Source organism: Sparus aurata, chromosome 16 (genome assembly GCF_900880675.1).
Source record: "Sparus aurata chromosome 16, fSpaAur1.1, whole genome shotgun sequence".
In the NCBI taxonomy this organism is placed as follows: domain Eukaryota; kingdom Metazoa; phylum Chordata; class Actinopteri; order Spariformes; family Sparidae; genus Sparus; species Sparus aurata.
Window position 1 is genome coordinate 20,673,793 of NC_044202.1, and position 16,521 is coordinate 20,690,313.

Sequence of the window (16,521 nt, forward strand, 5' to 3'; positions counted from 1 at the left end):
TTTCAAGTTGTTATTTGTGTAATTACATGTTTATAGAACATGAAGTAAGTGCCTGCAATAAGCAAACCACAGTGTGTGTGTGTGTGTGTGTCTGCCGACAGCAGATACATACCGTGGGGGGGAGTCTTTTGTTTGAAAAAGACTGCTCCGCTTGTTACATTTGCTCTTTCTGCATGGCAGTGATTGCAACAGAGTGACTTGGGAGCAGACCAGCTAAACAATGTCTGTATTATGTTGAGCAACCGTAGTAGGATTAACTATGCTGAACTCATGTCAAATACTTTTTCATCCCGTTTCCATGGCTGCAGGGCCTGAAAGTGATCCTGCAGGTGGTGAGTTCGTCCAAAACGTTGATCCATACCAAGACATGAGAGATTACCATAACATTTATGCTGCATTACAACCCAGGTCAGAATTTCCTGGTTGAAATGTCCAATTTCTGACATCCTTGACTTTGAATCTAGGTCCAAAAGTGAACAAACAACTTGGCAGACAGTCACAAAATTATGTGTACACACGAGTGAACTCTCAGCGGTGCAGCCTCCTTAATGTATAATGACACACGGTCGCAGGCCCCACTATAGATCTTATTTTAAAGCAATTTTATACTTGGAAATGTATCTAAACATTCCATTGACTAGACTTATACAAATATTGTAGCCTACAAATGCATCCTAGTCGCTCCCCATGCGCATGCAAGAAAACTACTTGGTCAGGTTTAGCAGAACATCATGGGTTAGGGTTAAAATCACTACGTTACTTAAACTCTGTTAGTGTCTACATTACATGAGTGACTTACGTAAGGTTATATATGTAGCCTAACTTCTCCACATTAGTAAGTTATATAACTCACCGTTGACTTCTGGTTTTGAACGGGTCATGAAAAGTAGTCTCCTGAATGAAAGTCCAACCACAACCTTCACCCTACACAGACTTTTCACTCTTGTACACACATGTACATGAGCTGAAAATCTTTTCTGCATAACTTTCTCCAAGGTTGACAGGTTTTGGCTGTTTAATGGCCTTGAAAATTTACTGGAGGTTCTGTGGTACTTGCAGGACCCCTCCTCCTCTTGGACTCAATAATAGTTGGCCTTTTTTGTTGCTCTCCCTCAAAATGTACTTACGGAGTAGCTTGAGAGTTTGAGCCTCACACACATTCCAGATATCCCTCCATAATTTGCAATCGTGATTGTCTTACAGTCAAATTATTGTGTCACAACTGATGCTGTTCCAAATATATCATAATTGTCCTGATTCCAAGAGGGGGAATGGTCCTGCAGTTAGAATTACCACAGTACCTCCAGTGCAGACTTTCAGCTTTAGTGTGAGACTAGTTATTACTTGGTCATCACTACTTGACCTTGGGTTGTGTCAGTGAGACACAGGTTCTGTCCAACACTAAACCAATGCAGCAGCTGGGGAGTGCTTAAAGGACTTTTAATATATTGCTTTCTTTCTATAGAAGCTAAGTGTCAGAGGAGTTTTGGCAGACTGAATTATGCAACCAGCCTGACCCTGAGCTTCGTCCTCAGATTGTATCTTTATATCTTTATTGTCTTGCGAGTTTCATAGAGATAAGATGCTGATAAATGTTGTGGCTCCTCATCATTGACGAGAGGCACAAAGAACGACTCTCACACTCTCATTTAGACAATTCTCTCTTGAGTAAAGAAAAACAGGAAAAGGATATTCTGATTAAACATACCTGGACCTTGTATTTGGCCCCTTTGTATGTTTTAAGACCAAGATATACTTAAACTAGTCAGCTCTTCATAAATGTTCTCAACAGCCACAACGAGCAGTGGAGTGAAGTTGGGATGATCTCCACCATGTCTACGGGAAAAATTTATGTTCATTTATGATACTTCCCTCCAGGAAACAACAGCAATGGCTAACTTGTTAATGTGCTTATCAACTGTAAAGCTTGACTGTAATCACCATCATCAGTTCCCGTATAGACAAACAGGTTATTCATTAATTTGTTGACGCTCAGATAGCTTTGATACTTGATAGTTATTTTTATCCTCCAATTGACAGAGTGTGATCATACAGAATTGACCCTCAGTGCACCTGCTGCACTGCTTCCTCCACTGCTTCTACCTGACCTTTCAGTGTTGATGTTTTCGCAGCAGTTTGTGTTTTCTGGATCCATCTATATATAACACTTTAGAGCCATCTGCAAAAGATGAATGAGCCAAAGTACATCCACCAGTTACCACTAAATCCTGCTGTCATTCTCAGCTATGATACGTGATTCTGATTAGCCGTCTCCTACTTTAGGTAACACTTCCAGCAATGTCTTCAAGCTACTTCTGTTGGATCCAGACATTCCTGATTCGATGAAATATATGACTGCAGGATGTTCCACAGCGTCTCCCCTAGTGTCATCTGTGTGTTTAACTTTCACTAGGAGCTGAGGGGACATCCTAATCAGACGCTCAATCCTCCCCAGTTTACTTGTTTTAACGCAAAGAAGCAGCAGTTTTCTGCTCTGAGTTCAACACCCTATGTCTATGGGTGAGCCCAGCCAGTTGAAGCTGTACCAGTCCAGCTGCAGACCACATTCCCTTTTACCTCACTTGTGAGCAAGACCCCAAGATACTGGAACTTAGGGCTGGGTGATTTCTCAACTTTTTATATCAATATATTTTCAAACAAGATATAGTTTAAGACAATACTATTTTCAACAATATAGCGTGAAGGTGTGTTACATAACACGCGTCTTCTGTAAAGCTATTCCAGTGCATCTCTCCTCTGTCTCATAGCTTCACTCACCCAAGTTCTCCTGCAACACTGAGGGAGACACAGCGCTGCTACTCTGCCCTAGGAGTCATAGCAGAGGAAAAATCCTCAAAGCAATACAGTGTTGAATTTGTGTGTAAAAAATCTCTGAAGTCAATGGTATCTTTCTTTCACTGATTAATCATTCTCATTACTTTTTACTTACAATACTGTTTGGGTCGAGTTTCAATTTATCCTGAGAGGAAAATACTACTAATACTAAAACTGGAAATACTGCCATAATTTCATGGCAGTCCATCCGGTATAGTAGCTGAGAATCAAAACCACAAACTAATTAGAATGTATTGGTCAAAGGTCACTGTGTACATGTTTGGCCATTCCACAGTTATATGACAGCTTGAGAACATTTTACATAAATGTCTTATAGGATAAAAATTATGAAGTGACTTGTATATCCAAAAGGTCAAAGGTCAGCTTTACTGTGGCATCATAATATTCTGCAATTATTATTATTAAACATAGCAACCTAAATAGATTCTGATGTTTTTAGGTGCATCTCTTTGTTCAAAAAGATTCAACCTTCCTGCAAATTGCTTTTATTATCATTTGTAATGATACAAAAATATTACATTCCAAAATTGCACCTGTTATGAAGCCCAGTGGCAGTGTTATGGTGAGTTGACATATTGTATCTACTGGTGCCACCTACTGGTCACGTAATAAACATAATATGTGACGTAAACTAATGATGAATACTAGACATCATCTTTGACATTAAAGGCTATGTCTTGCTCCTCCGCAGGATTTAGAGTGAGGATACGGGAAACACGTTGACCAACATTTGCACTTTGTGGCTAAAGTTATGGTGGTAAGCCACAGGTCTCATTCATATCACCTGAGAACCATTGGCCAAGTTGTAACCTTCTACTGGGCCTGCGTATATACTTCCAAGACAGATTCAAGTCTAAGTTACATACATTTCATGTCTGATTATTAATCTTTACCTGTCTCTGTTGTACTAACTGTTCCACTTTCTATGTCTTGTGCCCTTGACTCTGTACCTGGAGAACAGCTATTTGTCCCTGCATCCTTGTGAAATATGTCACCCAAGGCTTTAACTTTCACACAATAGTGAGAGAATACATTTGGACAGCAGGCCTGGCTCATGAGTGCAGCTTCATGAAAGAGACCTTTTGGTGTTTGGTGGTTCTCTGGTAGGTGTTCGTCCATTTCAAACAGGAGAGACAAGTCCAAAAAGTAAAGAAATTGATTCAAATGGAAGGTGATAGATTACAGCAGGTGATACCATAATTGAGTCTTGCCAGGGAGACAACAGGCAGATTTTGTGATTGAGGGGTATCTTCCCTGTGAGCGGCGAGTAAAATCCCCCATGAAGTGTAACATGATCAACTCAGTTGAAGAGGATTGCTCCCTCTGTCGATAAAGAAAGGCTACACACAGAAAACAGAACAGTTTCATAGAGAAAGTTGTTCCCTGCATTCAACCAATCGAAGTCCATTTGTGGCTGTCCAAGGCCGACACTACAGGAGTACTGACCTTGTGACAGGCTTCAAGACTGGGCTCATTAACAATGTTTGGTCATTCCCTATGAGTCCTGCAGCCCTTTTCTTTACTCAGGGGTGTCAGACTACCTTGCTACAATGACAACTCTAAAATAAATGGGGAAAAGTCCACATGACAGACACGACACCCAAGTTTCTGTTTCACACATTTTATTTTTGACAAGCAAGTTAAATTGAGGGGATAACTAATAAATGATGTTTTATATGCAAATCCTTTCCATTGTTGTCAGTAAGAAACAGATCCTGACTGACTTCAGTGTACCTCATACAAATGTTTCTGACGACAAAGCAGTTGCAGAGTTTTCTGGGGGCACAGGTGTAGGCTTGATGGATGTCTGGGTCTTTTTCTTTACATCTGATGAGTTCATTTTGCGCCTTTTGTCTACGGGGAACAATTTAGGCACAACATTAGAAGAAGTTTGGGTCTTGTTAATGGAAGGTGGTATCATGTTCTGGAGTCTCTGATTCTCCTTAGTAGAGGCGGTGTTGGTAGTAGTTGTAGTTTGGTTTGCCTTCCTCTGTTTTGATGATGATTTGGTTGAAGTCTTTTGGGACTTCCTCTTTGGAAGACGAGATAGCCTTGTGACTCCGACAACCTTCAGTTTGATTGGGGCTTCAGATATTCCTGCCATGTTCCGTGCCTGGCAGCGATATTCACCGGCATCCTTGTATGATAACCCATTCAGCGTGATTATTGACCAGCGAACCCCAACTCGAGGAGATTCCTGCAAAACTGAAACATAAAAAAAAAAAAAAAGGATTGATTAGGTGCTATTTTTTGAATGGTTTCAATAGCTTCCATTAAAGAAAAAAGTGTGATGGGTTTCTAACAGGTATTAATCAAAGGGAAGTTAAGGAAACGTGTGAATTCATTCAGAGAAAAAGAGAGAGAGAGAGAGAGAGTATTCTCAATTTAAGGTTAAAGAAAAAAAATAGGAAATTGCCAAAGACTATGAAAACATATTTTAGGTTTTGCCATTTCATAATAGGCCAACCATGTTCATCATTCAAAGCAGCTCAAATGTATTGCAAATATCCCACTGTTTAATAATCTGGGGCCAATGCAGAGAGATTTGTGTTTGTCTACAAGAAAGACAAGACAGCATCACTTACAACTCTCCAGGTTCCTGGGTAGCTGGTCAGAGTTCGCAAGGATGTTATCTTGGCAACAATCTGTAAAGAGAACCAAATAAGAATAGGCTCTTTATTAACTTTGTCATTGTATAAAAGAATACAATGAAAATGTGTTTGCAGCAGTCCCATTCAGCAGCATTATAAAATCTGGTCAATATATATAAAAATAAAAATATATATGCATAACTAAGCACTTATAGAAAAAGTTCTGCTACATCGAATAAGTGGAGAAATAGTTTCTAGACAATAAACAGGCCTGAATAAAACATTGTTGTGCGGTGAATGAAAAAGTAAATGGTTTTATTGACTGAAGGAATAAATACTCAATAAACATAATTAAAACAACGTATAAACCTAATAAATAAATACCAAATAAACAGAATAAATACATACCTAACAAACAGTTACAGTGAATGAATAAGTTATTGCACACCAGATTTTAAACATTTAGCAGCAGCTTTGGAGAGGAAGCTGTTTCTGAGTCTGTTTGACTGTGCCAGTCGTTCTGTGTGTGCCTGAGGGGAGGGTGGTGAACCTGGAATGTCCCGGATGTGATGTGATTCTATTGGATAAGGCCCATTTGTAACATCATAACTCAACTGATGTTCCGATGTGAATATGACTTTGTCAGCAGAGAGGGAGCCTGGATTGCTTACCAGCATAGGCTGAGGTTTTGATCCAGGTCAGGGTTGGTGTAGGGTAGCCAGTGGCATCACAGCGAAGGATTACGTTGCTGCCCAGTGGAGAGATGACTCTAGTGGCTGCAGGCTGGACTGAAGGCCTCATACAGCGGGACAGCTCAGCCTGGGTCAGCAGTACCCCGGACTGCCCCAGAGCCCTGCTACATATCAGCAGCTGGTCCATGAGGACTACCGGACTCCCCACGGACATGGACAAGGACATCACCATGGAGATCTGGCAGTCACACAACCAGGGGTTGTCATGGAGACCTGGGTATTCAGGACAGTTCGTCTTGTTTACATCATCGTCCTGGTTGACATGTGTCATGAAACATGTACATTTTTACAACGATTTAATTCATAACCAACCATCATTGTTGTTCAGACGTGCTTTCCTTCAAATGAGTCTCTACCAAAGACATTTAATAACTGAAACTTATAACAGTGATGTCTTAACACTGTCTGTGTGGGGCATCGAAATGTTTAGCTTTATAGACTCTACCAAGTTGAGCCTTAAAAAAGATTAAGATTTGGTTTTAACGAGAGGTTTCTCTGAATTTGGAGGTTTGGATTATTCACGCAAAAATAATTTGTAATCATTATACTGCAGAGTGAAGTCTCATATCAGTGACAAACAGACTGACCAACACGCTCTCTAACTTGGTAGCTTGATCAGTAGCCTAACTATAACCTCTGACTCTTAACCTACAACTCTGGTGCCAGTTCTGGACTTTTTGAGAAAGTTAGAATTAACACGTGCAACGTCGGTTAGACTTTCAAAATAAAGCTTGCTGACAAAAACTTAATACATTACTACATATCGTGACTTTTTTTATTACTATTATCAATTTTGTGAAATTGACATATTTTGGCAAGGTGTAGGCTCCAAATCTACTTGGTTGTGTTTAGGAAAAGATCATATGTGGTTTAAAATAACTATGGTAACATAAGTCATGTTATTTAGGTACATTATCTTACTAAAGGAACATGACTCAAAAACAAATCACTCTTGACTCGTGTTCCTAAATAAAAGACAAACCCCGGATAGAGAAGGAAAGTCCACTGTGTGACCCATCCAATAACTTGATACTACTGCAGCAGAGAGGCGTTTCATCAGGTGGCACTACAGGTGTAACTACAGAGTCAAACCTAGATGTGTAGAGCCACTGACCAGCTGCTGTGTTTGAAGATAGTCTCATATTAACACACTGTGAATGTATAAAATGATGTCATTATATAGACTAAATTTCTTTCAGCGTCCCTGAAGAATGATCCAGAGTTCGGAACCCTAACCAGAGTTGATTGTTGAGTCTTATTCACAGTTTGTCACATACTGATTCTGAGCAGCCCGACCCACCAACTCTACGCGCAATTATTTAACATGGATGTCCACTTGGCCTCACTTGACTGAAGCTTTATTTGTCTGACAGATTAGACACGTTGCAAGCTTAGCTGCTTCAGACAGCAATATAATATGATGTGTCTTTATTGCTCCAAACATACTGTACCCAAAATTCTTCTTTGAACTGGTCCGTCCTGTTGTCCTGGGAGAGGAAACCAAAGGTCCAGCAGCTCAGCGGGTAATATAGTCAACCTGAGAGGAGAGGAGAGAAAACAAAACACATCTGTAGAAATACCACAGCTCTGTTGCAGATCATATCTCTTTCTACAACAGTAAGCAAAATGATTGTGTGATATTTGGACACACCTGTTGCTGGATAGGTCGAGGTAGGTGATGTTGAGGAGAAACAGAGCGGCGTGGGCAGGGAGGATGGACAGACGGTTGTTGTGGAGACCCAGAGTCTGGAGGCGGGGCATGTCCCTGAGCCCCTCCCAGGGGAAGGATGTCAGGAAGTTTCCATCTAGACGCAACTCTCGTAAGGTCTTCAGGTTGACAAAGCTGCTGGGATGGATGGATGTGATGGAATTGTAGGTCAGCCACAAGAACCGCAGCTCTGACAGGTTGAAGAAGGCTGCACGGGGTACCCTGGAGATCAAGGTCTTCTCTAGGCGCAGCTTGACTGTGTCCGCTGGGACATTAATGGGAACAGCTGAGATTCCAGGGTCACTGCACTGGACCATCACAAACCTGTAAGGCCTGAAGTTTGGATGAATAGACATGCTACACTTTAATTTTCTGTTTGCAGTCATTCACTGAAATTGATTGTGTTCTAGCTTTATATTCTGAAAGATGACACTCAAATATCCACGGTGGCAATACAAACACAACTGACTGGATGGAAGCTTGAATGTGCCACATATATATATATTTTTTGTCAGTATGGTATAATAATATATGAATTTAATATCATGAGGAGTATTCTTGGTAAACAAACACAGAATTGTCACATTTTTAATTATCTTACCAAATGCATGCCTCTGTTTTCTAAAAACCTGTGTGCTTTCTGCAGCAACCTCAAAGAACAAAGGAGTCGCTGAGAGACGGAGGTTGGGCCTGACAATCTGATGCGCTTAATGAAAACAAATGACGGAGTTCCAAAATAAGTTAAACATTGTATTAACTCATGATAAAGTCCGCAAACTCATAATCAAAGTAATCACAGTGATCAAGGAAACGTAGCCAAAAAAATGGTCACGTGACCTGCTATCCCCCCACTCATTATGACCACATAATAGAATATCATAACCAAAACAAACAACACCAAAGATAACAATCTCCCTTCACCGTATTACTAATAGAAAACCCCTATTAATTCATTCATGGCTCCTACATTTTACATCTACTCCACTCTCACTCTAGAAGACTTCTATTTCATTGAATGCCTCAGAGTAGTCGTACAAGCTGCTGCTTGTGGGTTGGGCTTGTAGGGAGCACTCTGATAATAACAGTGTTTCAATCAGATAAATCAAATGAGAACTGCAAACATTTAATTATTTTTCTATTCTTCATGAGCCCTTAGTCATAGTATGACTCATACTATGACTAAGGGCTCATGAAGAATATACTGATTACAAGCTTCCTTTTCTTTGAATACCCCTAAAAAGACAATTCAAATACTTAATTATCCACCACTTTCTGTGTTTCTTTACCTAAAGAATTATTATTGTATTACAATCACTGAAGAAAATGACATTACAATATTTCTAGTGACACCACTCAGCCTCCATAAGTGAGGATGTGATCAGCGTGCAAATGTGCAGTCATTCATTCTGCATTAACTTTCATTCAAAATCAACAGTATATGAGGTGGTGTAGTAACACTGTCTCAACACATGTTAGAGTGATTGTTGTCTGATTGTTGTCAGCCTGTACTCAGTTTGGCTACAAAAACATTGGTACAATCCTGTCCCTGTGGATGTGATGCCCTATCATGTGAACACTGTAAACCAGTATGTACAGAGCAGACAAAATATTACACCTTTACTTTGCAATATGACACAGCATCTAGTGACACATTATTTAGTTATAAGCAAATGTGTGAATGATGAGATTGACTTATATAATAGTTACTGTGCTGGTTCCAATGCGTCAATAATTTGCTAATTCTCTAATCATAACGAGCTGTAATGAGTAATGCTCATGTAGAAACAAATGACACACAGATGAGAATGAAGCGGCCTCACTCAACCTGAGCTCTGCTATTCCACTGTTCCCATACGAGCAGGCACATGACGATGGACAGGAGCGGACCGCCAACAGACCGGACTGCAAGATTTGAACGAGCAGCAGCAGAAACATCCTTCAGCAGATGAACCTTGCACTCAGAAAGGCCATTTGTTTCTCCATATTCCCAGTCCTCTCCAGTCTGAGGTTGTGTCTACAGAGCAGAGTGAAACTGAATCCCAGATTAGCTGGGATTACACTGCTTACAAGCGGCATGTAATCCCACGCCTCACTGTTAGAATAACAAATCACAACATCAGGGCCATGCGGCCCAATCCATTCTGGACCTTGACGATGAACTCAAGTACCATGAGGTCACAGTATCTTTACTTCAAACAACAATAACATGCAGTTTAGTGTGAGGGAGACGGAGATACGACTGTGGTGGAAATTCTTATTTAGACGTGAACAAATAAAAGATGAATCACAAAAGGTTGTCTTTGTGCAATGTTAATGAAATACACAGAGTACAAAAAAATCTATATTAGTGAAATAAATAAAAGTACATAAACAGAGAGTCACGGCCAAACCCTATATATGTGGTGAGATTGACCATGAGTCTGAGAGAAAGTCACAGTTTATAGCACACTCAGAGGTACACTGAGAAAGGGCAATGTCACAGAACAGTACCCAGATGGGTATTTGATATTCCCACAACACCCGACAAGCATCCGGGCAGCACAGAGTGTTACTGTGCACAAACACTTTCCCATAAATCAGCCAGCTCATTATTCACGTCACTAAGGTGTGATAAACCATAAGGTCATAGGTCAAAAAGCGTCTGACATGCTTAATGTCACGTTTCTTGGTGTGAGTTACATCACATACAAAACATCTGCTCTGTTTAAGTTATAAGACTGAACGTAGTTATTTTAACTCATAGTATGATCTTTCACTAAACCTAACCGATGAGTTTTTGTGCCTAAAGCTAACCAAACCACCAGTGTTAGACAATGTTAGTATCAGTCTAAAGGCCACAATGTTGTAATATGTGAATTGTTTGTGAGCAAGCTTTATTTGCTTAACTGGAAGTTGCATATAATACATGAATGTCTACATTACCTACATTGATTAATTATGGGACCATTTTGAACTATTAACAATTATCTTTTAATAAAAGCTGTTGTTCAGCCTACCAGAACTGTTGTGAAAGTGGAGGGAAATCATTTGGGTCCAAGGTTGTGGGTCTTTTCTGCTCCTTAGAAATCCTGATCTCCATCACTGCTCTTTCCTCTGGAGAGTATCCTCTGTCATTTCCTGTTAATAACTGTAGATTTTAGTTTTTTAGTTAATTTAGTTAAATAAATTAACCTGTAACCGTGTAACCTTTATTTAATGTAGATTAAAAAGAACATGCTTGATTTAAAAAGTGGTGAATACAATTTCCCTCTACTTTTTCAGAACTGTTTAAAACAGCAACGCAGACCTGAACACTGCAGATCTGAACACTGCAGACCTGAATAATGCATGCCCAACAGTTTGTCCTAAATGCAGCAAGTTCAATACGCAGACATTGGTAAGCTGCAGAAGTTCCCAGCTTTCATGAACGCACCATTATTATTGCGTGATGACGATTGTTGAGCCCACGCGATTCAGCAGGACCGCGCGTGCGCCTACAGGGCGGGGATTGGGACGGCATCAATCAGTCCGGTCGCATGTTTGGATCCCTGAAAGTTACCGTCAGCGGACCGGCTGTAAAATGTCTTCTGGGACGCCGCTTGTAAATGAGCAGCAGGTTTACCGTCGACGTGATTTAGAAGGGCTGCCGTCAGAACAACAGAGGAGATGGTCTGCTGCCCAACCGGTCCACGGTCCAAGGTATACCGGACTACACCAGCAGCCACACCGGGTGAGCACAAGTACAGTCAGGAGCTAGCTGTAGCCTTCTGTTAGATGCGAGGCAGAGTGAAACCACAGGGACACTCAGGGTAGCACTGGTTTCACTGCGCGCTGAGCTTAGTCCCTGTTCTCTGACTACCAGGACCCAGTCCCTGGTGGGCAGAGACCAGGGACTGGGTCTGTCTGTTGACCAACTCTGAAGTCTTCAGTTAGCAGCTGTCCTGAGTAACAAACACTAAAAACCGCAGCCAAGAGCTCAACTCAACTCTGTAATACTACAAAGTTTCTTTACAAAGCAAGTGATAAACCTGAAGTTCACCTGAAGTAAGTCCAGGGAGGAGCTGCTGTCAGGTCAGGTTATATATTAGCCCGATAGATAACACATACAGTATAATCCAGTGAGGTCAGAAGGTAAACAGCTGTCATCTCTTCTTCTTTGTGTGTGTGTGTGTGTGTGTGTGTGTATATATATATGTATATATATGTATATATATATATATATATATATATATATATATATATATTAGTAGGAATATATATATATATATATATATATATATTAGTAGGAATATATATATATATATATATATATTAGTAGGAATATATATATATATATATATATATTAGTAGGAATATATATATATATATATATATTAGTAGGAATATATATATATATATATATATATTAGTAGGAATATATATATATATATATATATATTAGTAGAAATATATATATATATATATATATTAGTAGGAATATATATATATATATATATATTAGTAGGAATATATATATATATATATATATTAGTAGGAATATATATATATATATATATATTAGTAGGAATATATATATATATATATATATATATTAGTAGGAATATATATATATATATATATATATATATTAGTAGGAATATATATATATATATATATATTAGTAGGAATATATATATATATATATATATTAGTAGGAATATATATATTAGTAGGAATATATATATTAGTAGGAATTATTATTTTGCATCACAGTTGTTTTGATTTTTACTGAAAAACAATTCAATTCATGATGATTATGTGACATTTGTTTTGGGTCTGCCAAACAGTAATGTTTTCTTGTGTCTGGAGAACAACGTGCAGGTCAGGACGTCTCTGCAGCACCACAGTGCTTCATCACACCTTTAACCTTTGTCATAAGATTGCAGCTCCGTTCGGATATTATCCTCGGCCATATAGTGGTTTGGATATTTTAAGTGCGCAGCCCTAGTGGGAAGATAAGCAGTCATGACGATGAATATCAAATTGAGTTTGAGTAAAGTTGGTAAGGACTGACAGTTCTTACTGCACCTGAAGGGCTTTGACTACATGTCAGAGATAATTCTGCCCTCAGTCTAACCACAGTGGGAGTTCAGACTGCAAACACAATGTCAGTCACTGCACAGTCGCTGCACATGGCAGGGAAACAGGCACTGGTTTTTACAGTGCATTCTGGGATTTCTCTCAGGAGATAATGCTTTAATGAGGAAGTCAGTGTAATTACTGTTGTCTGACTTGTGCTGCTCACGTCAGCGTCGGGAGCTGAGTCAGGTTGTGTTTCTCTGAAAGCTTTGTGTTAGTAGACATGACAGGTCATGAAGGTTTTACACTGTAGATGACAGTAGATTTGAAGAAGGCTTCACAACACATAGGCTGATCATATAGTTAACCACGTGTAAGACAGCGAGGGGCTTTTTAAGGCTTTAACTGATTATATGTTTCTTGGGAACAGGACTAATTCTGTTTAGGAGAGTGAGAAAACCACCGGTTGGCCCAACTTTTGATCTGAAATGAAAATATAACAACTATAAGCTCATGCCGCAGCTTTGTTCCACCTCTGAACTGTTTTTTCAATTAATGTAACTCAATCAGAACAAGAAGGGGCTGTTAGATAAATCTGCAGGTGACCCGCTGCACACATCCCAGCGAGGTGACCAACTTCCTTTCCTTTATTGACGTTATCAGGTTCTCTATTTGCGTTGGCTTTAAATCCCGAGCATTATCAAACAGGCGCTTTGTTTTTTACCTTGACGACAAAACCTTTGGGCTTGAGGGAAATGTGACTCCTGCTTCTCCGAGCTGTGACTCTGCTGCTGGCTCTGCTTCCGCTGCAGCTTGCGACAAGTTTTTAATTGTCCTTCATCCAACTCATGTCTAGATTTCGCAAAAGGTACAACGTCGGTGATTTCCACACTTCTATATGAGACGAAGGGTAGGGGGGGGAATCTGCATCATCAGCTTTAAAACAAAGCACAATGGAGCATAATCATTTAACATGCAACATGAATGGTGATGCAGCTCTGCACATTACTGATGGAGATGTTGTGCTCGTCTGAAATGGTCTTCATTCTTGAACTTTGCCTCCGCAGGTTGATGGCAGCCGGACCCGACCTCGACCTCCCGCTGACCCCAGCGCCACATGGCCCCGTGTGGACGACCCCACCACCAGAGAGCCTCAGCTGGACGACTGCGAGCGGATGGGGACTCTGTTCGGGATGCTCAACAAGTGTCTGCGGGGGATGGGCTTCAGCCAGATGTACTTTGGGGACAAGATAGTGGAGCCAGTAGTGATTGTCTTCTTCTGGCTGCTCCTCTGGTTCCTGGGGATCCAGGCGCTGGGACTGGTGGGAACTCTGTGTATCATCATCATCTACATCCAGAAGTAATGAGAGCTGACGATGAGTGGAGCCTGCTGTTTTCTTTGGCTAATGCTTACACATGCAGGACTCGTGCTAATGGATGTTTGGATTGGAGTCTGCAGTGGGTCTGCACTTTTTGTAGAGAGGGCTGTACTGCTCATAGTGATGGTGGCTTAGTGGGTTTCTAGAAAAGATTTGAAGCTTGTTCAGTCAGAAAAGTCCAACGCTTGGACCCGTTCTTCAGGACTGTTTGGACTGGATGTCCTCCTGGAGCAGTAACAGAAGGGCTGCCGTCTCTGCTTTTCTCATCATGACTGCATGGTGTTGATCAGAGAACAGGAAGACAGTGAGGGGAAATGGTTTCTTTCTTTTTAAGTCAAAGGCGACAGAGTGACGGTCAGGAGTCCCAGCACTCACAAAACACAACTGCACACGTCTGAGTGTCGAGTGTTTGACTTAAAAAGAAACTAACATGAAGTATGTTAATGTGACGTGCAAAACTCCAATAATATCATAAGAAACTGTGTCTGATGCCAACATGCAGTACATACTATGCTCTTGCGGAACCTTTCTGTAAAGTGTTTACTTTGTGATATGTACTAGGAATGCACTAGGCTGATCAATGGGGGAATGTATTGTTATTGTTTCATAAACCGAATGTCAGCTGCTGATGCAGGGCCTTTCAGTGGAGGGGGATGTTATCTGTAACACCTGGTTCTGAGTGGGGACCAGACGTGAGCCACCCTGCCCCTCCATATTTCTCTCCTCTGTTCTCTGAGTCGTGGTGCCTGTGCCTGTCTGATGAACTTGCTTCCTCTTACTTAAAATAAAAACACCCCAGATGATCGCCGATCACAGCTACCAGCCCTGAAGTGGCACATCAGTGCCTTTCTAATAAAGGTGGAAGGCTTCTTCATTTCCAGGAAACTGACAGAAATCTGAGGCACATGTGATTTCTCACATTCATGGAAAGATAATGAAATAATAAATTGGTATTAAAGTTTTTAGTTCTGGAAACAGTCGTGTTGTTGTGCCAGTTCTAAACTTTCACACTGGAGACAAACAATTTGAATATACTTACAGTTTGTAGGATGTGGCAGAGCTGCAGTGACACATCACACCTTCAGCTGAACCTCGGTCATGACTGTTGTAGTTGAGTATAATTCATAGAAATTGCCTCTTTAATCATCATATCCGATTGTCATCATACCCACAATCCTCTGAGGTTTCTATATATCTAATGAAAGCCTTGTGAGGCTCAGGTGTTGGTTGTCCTTGAATATGAAATATGTCCACAATCACAAACATATACATCTGAAAGTTCACACTGCAAGCAGAGTTGGAAGAAGCCAGCCCTGTCTCCTGTGAGTCACCCACAAACTGTATGCAACTGTTGTAGTTAGCTGTTTATAGTCAGTGGTGACCTTTATCTCCAAAGCAGGAAGTAGAGTGACTTTAGATGTGTGAAGGGATGATCATAACATGTTGAAGAATGTGCTCAGCAGGGTTGTTTCCCCTCAGCTTTAAGTCAGTGGTGACTGAGGCCACTGTGTTGGTTTAATACAAGCATCTTCAAACCAAGGTTCCTCAATTTAACCAACCGTGAAAACCTAAATTTGCTGAAGTTGCCCTGAATAGAGGAAACAGATACCGACTGCTATCAGTCATCATGTAGCAGACTGTGTCTGCATATATGATCACCACTGACATATCTTAAACATTTAATCCATCCACAATGCTTCGGTCTGATGAAAATAGCTACATATAAATATAGATTAATGTTGAGGAGAAATGTTGGATCAGGCAGTTAAAAAAAATATATGAACCAACAATGACAAAGAAAGAAAACTGATCCTAGCACCTCATCGCTCATCGAGTGTCTTTGACAATGAATCATATCCTACTCTTCTGTTATCATTGTACATTTTGCCTCCAGCCATGTGATAGGAAGGTGCAGCTGTCAAAGTGAACCCTGCACACACTGTTGCAGGAGAGCAGAGCTGAAGTCACCACCCTGATGTTAAGGTTTGCTGCTGAGTATATACGGTTTGCAGGGGAAATGGTGATGTGCAGTATGTTCACACTGTAGCCATGCTGCATTTGTCCTTGTTTAAAGAGGGTGTTATCAATTACTTTGAACATAAATTATTGTTTACAAGGTGTTAACACTAAGAGTTTTACACAAATATTGAATCAAATGTATTGCACTGTCTATGATTAAAAGCGAGCGTTCCTAAAAA

General features: G+C 40.4%; 2 protein-coding genes across 6 annotated transcripts; one reads left to right on the top strand and one right to left on the bottom strand.

Moving 5' to 3' along the window:
* Nucleotides 1-4,478: 4,478 nt before the first annotated feature.
* On the bottom strand, nt 4,479-11,628 carry lrit3b (leucine-rich repeat, immunoglobulin-like and transmembrane domains 3b). Of its 4 annotated transcripts, none has more exons than XM_030392377.1 (8): nt 11,320-11,628; nt 10,904-11,024; nt 9,733-9,921; nt 7,851-8,240; nt 7,651-7,736; nt 6,119-6,412; nt 5,442-5,501; nt 4,479-5,061 (listed from the first exon to the last, which is right to left on the bottom strand). In XM_030392377.1, exons 3-8 carry the CDS (start codon nt 9,840-9,842, stop codon nt 4,592-4,594), a joined length of 1,410 nt encoding a protein of 469 aa, XP_030248237.1. In that variant the 5' UTR covers nt 9,843-9,921; nt 10,904-11,024; nt 11,320-11,628; the 3' UTR covers nt 4,479-4,591. The 4 variants fall into 4 exon arrangements, with proteins under 4 accessions (XP_030248237.1, XP_030248233.1, XP_030248235.1 ...); XM_030392373.1 differs by having other exon boundaries at nt 10,904-11,034; nt 11,320-11,461; XM_030392375.1 differs by having other exon boundaries at nt 9,733-9,955; nt 10,904-11,034; nt 11,320-11,461.
* Nucleotides 11,391-16,521, top strand: fam241a (family with sequence similarity 241 member A). 2 transcript variants are annotated; one of them, XM_030392379.1, is made up of 2 exons: nt 11,391-11,616; nt 14,012-16,521. In XM_030392379.1, exons 1-2 carry the CDS (start codon nt 11,467-11,469, stop codon nt 14,306-14,308), a joined length of 447 nt encoding a protein of 148 aa, XP_030248239.1. In that variant the 5' UTR covers nt 11,391-11,466; the 3' UTR covers nt 14,309-16,521. The 2 variants fall into 2 exon arrangements, with proteins under 2 accessions (XP_030248239.1, XP_030248240.1); XM_030392380.1 differs by having other exon boundaries at nt 11,458-11,585.

Coding starts and splice junctions, on each gene's coding strand:
- lrit3b (XM_030392377.1), bottom strand. CDS start 9,842: ATGTTTCTGCTGCTGCTCGTTCAAATCTTGCAGTCCGGTCTGTTGGCG. Junction 8,241..9,732: donor AGTGGAATAGCAGAGCTCAG/GTTGAGTGAGGC, acceptor TCCAAACTTCAG/GCCTTACAGGTTTGTGATGG. Junction 6,413..7,650: donor AGTTCAAAGAAGAATTTTGG/GTACAGTATGTT, acceptor CTGAATACCCAG/GTCTCCATGACAACCCCTGG.
- fam241a (XM_030392379.1), top strand. CDS start 11,467: ATGTCTTCTGGGACGCCGCTTGTAAATGAGCAGCAGGTTTACCGTCGA. Junction 11,617..14,011: donor TACACCAGCAGCCACACCGG/GTGAGCACAAGT, acceptor TTGCCTCCGCAG/GTTGATGGCAGCCGGACCCG.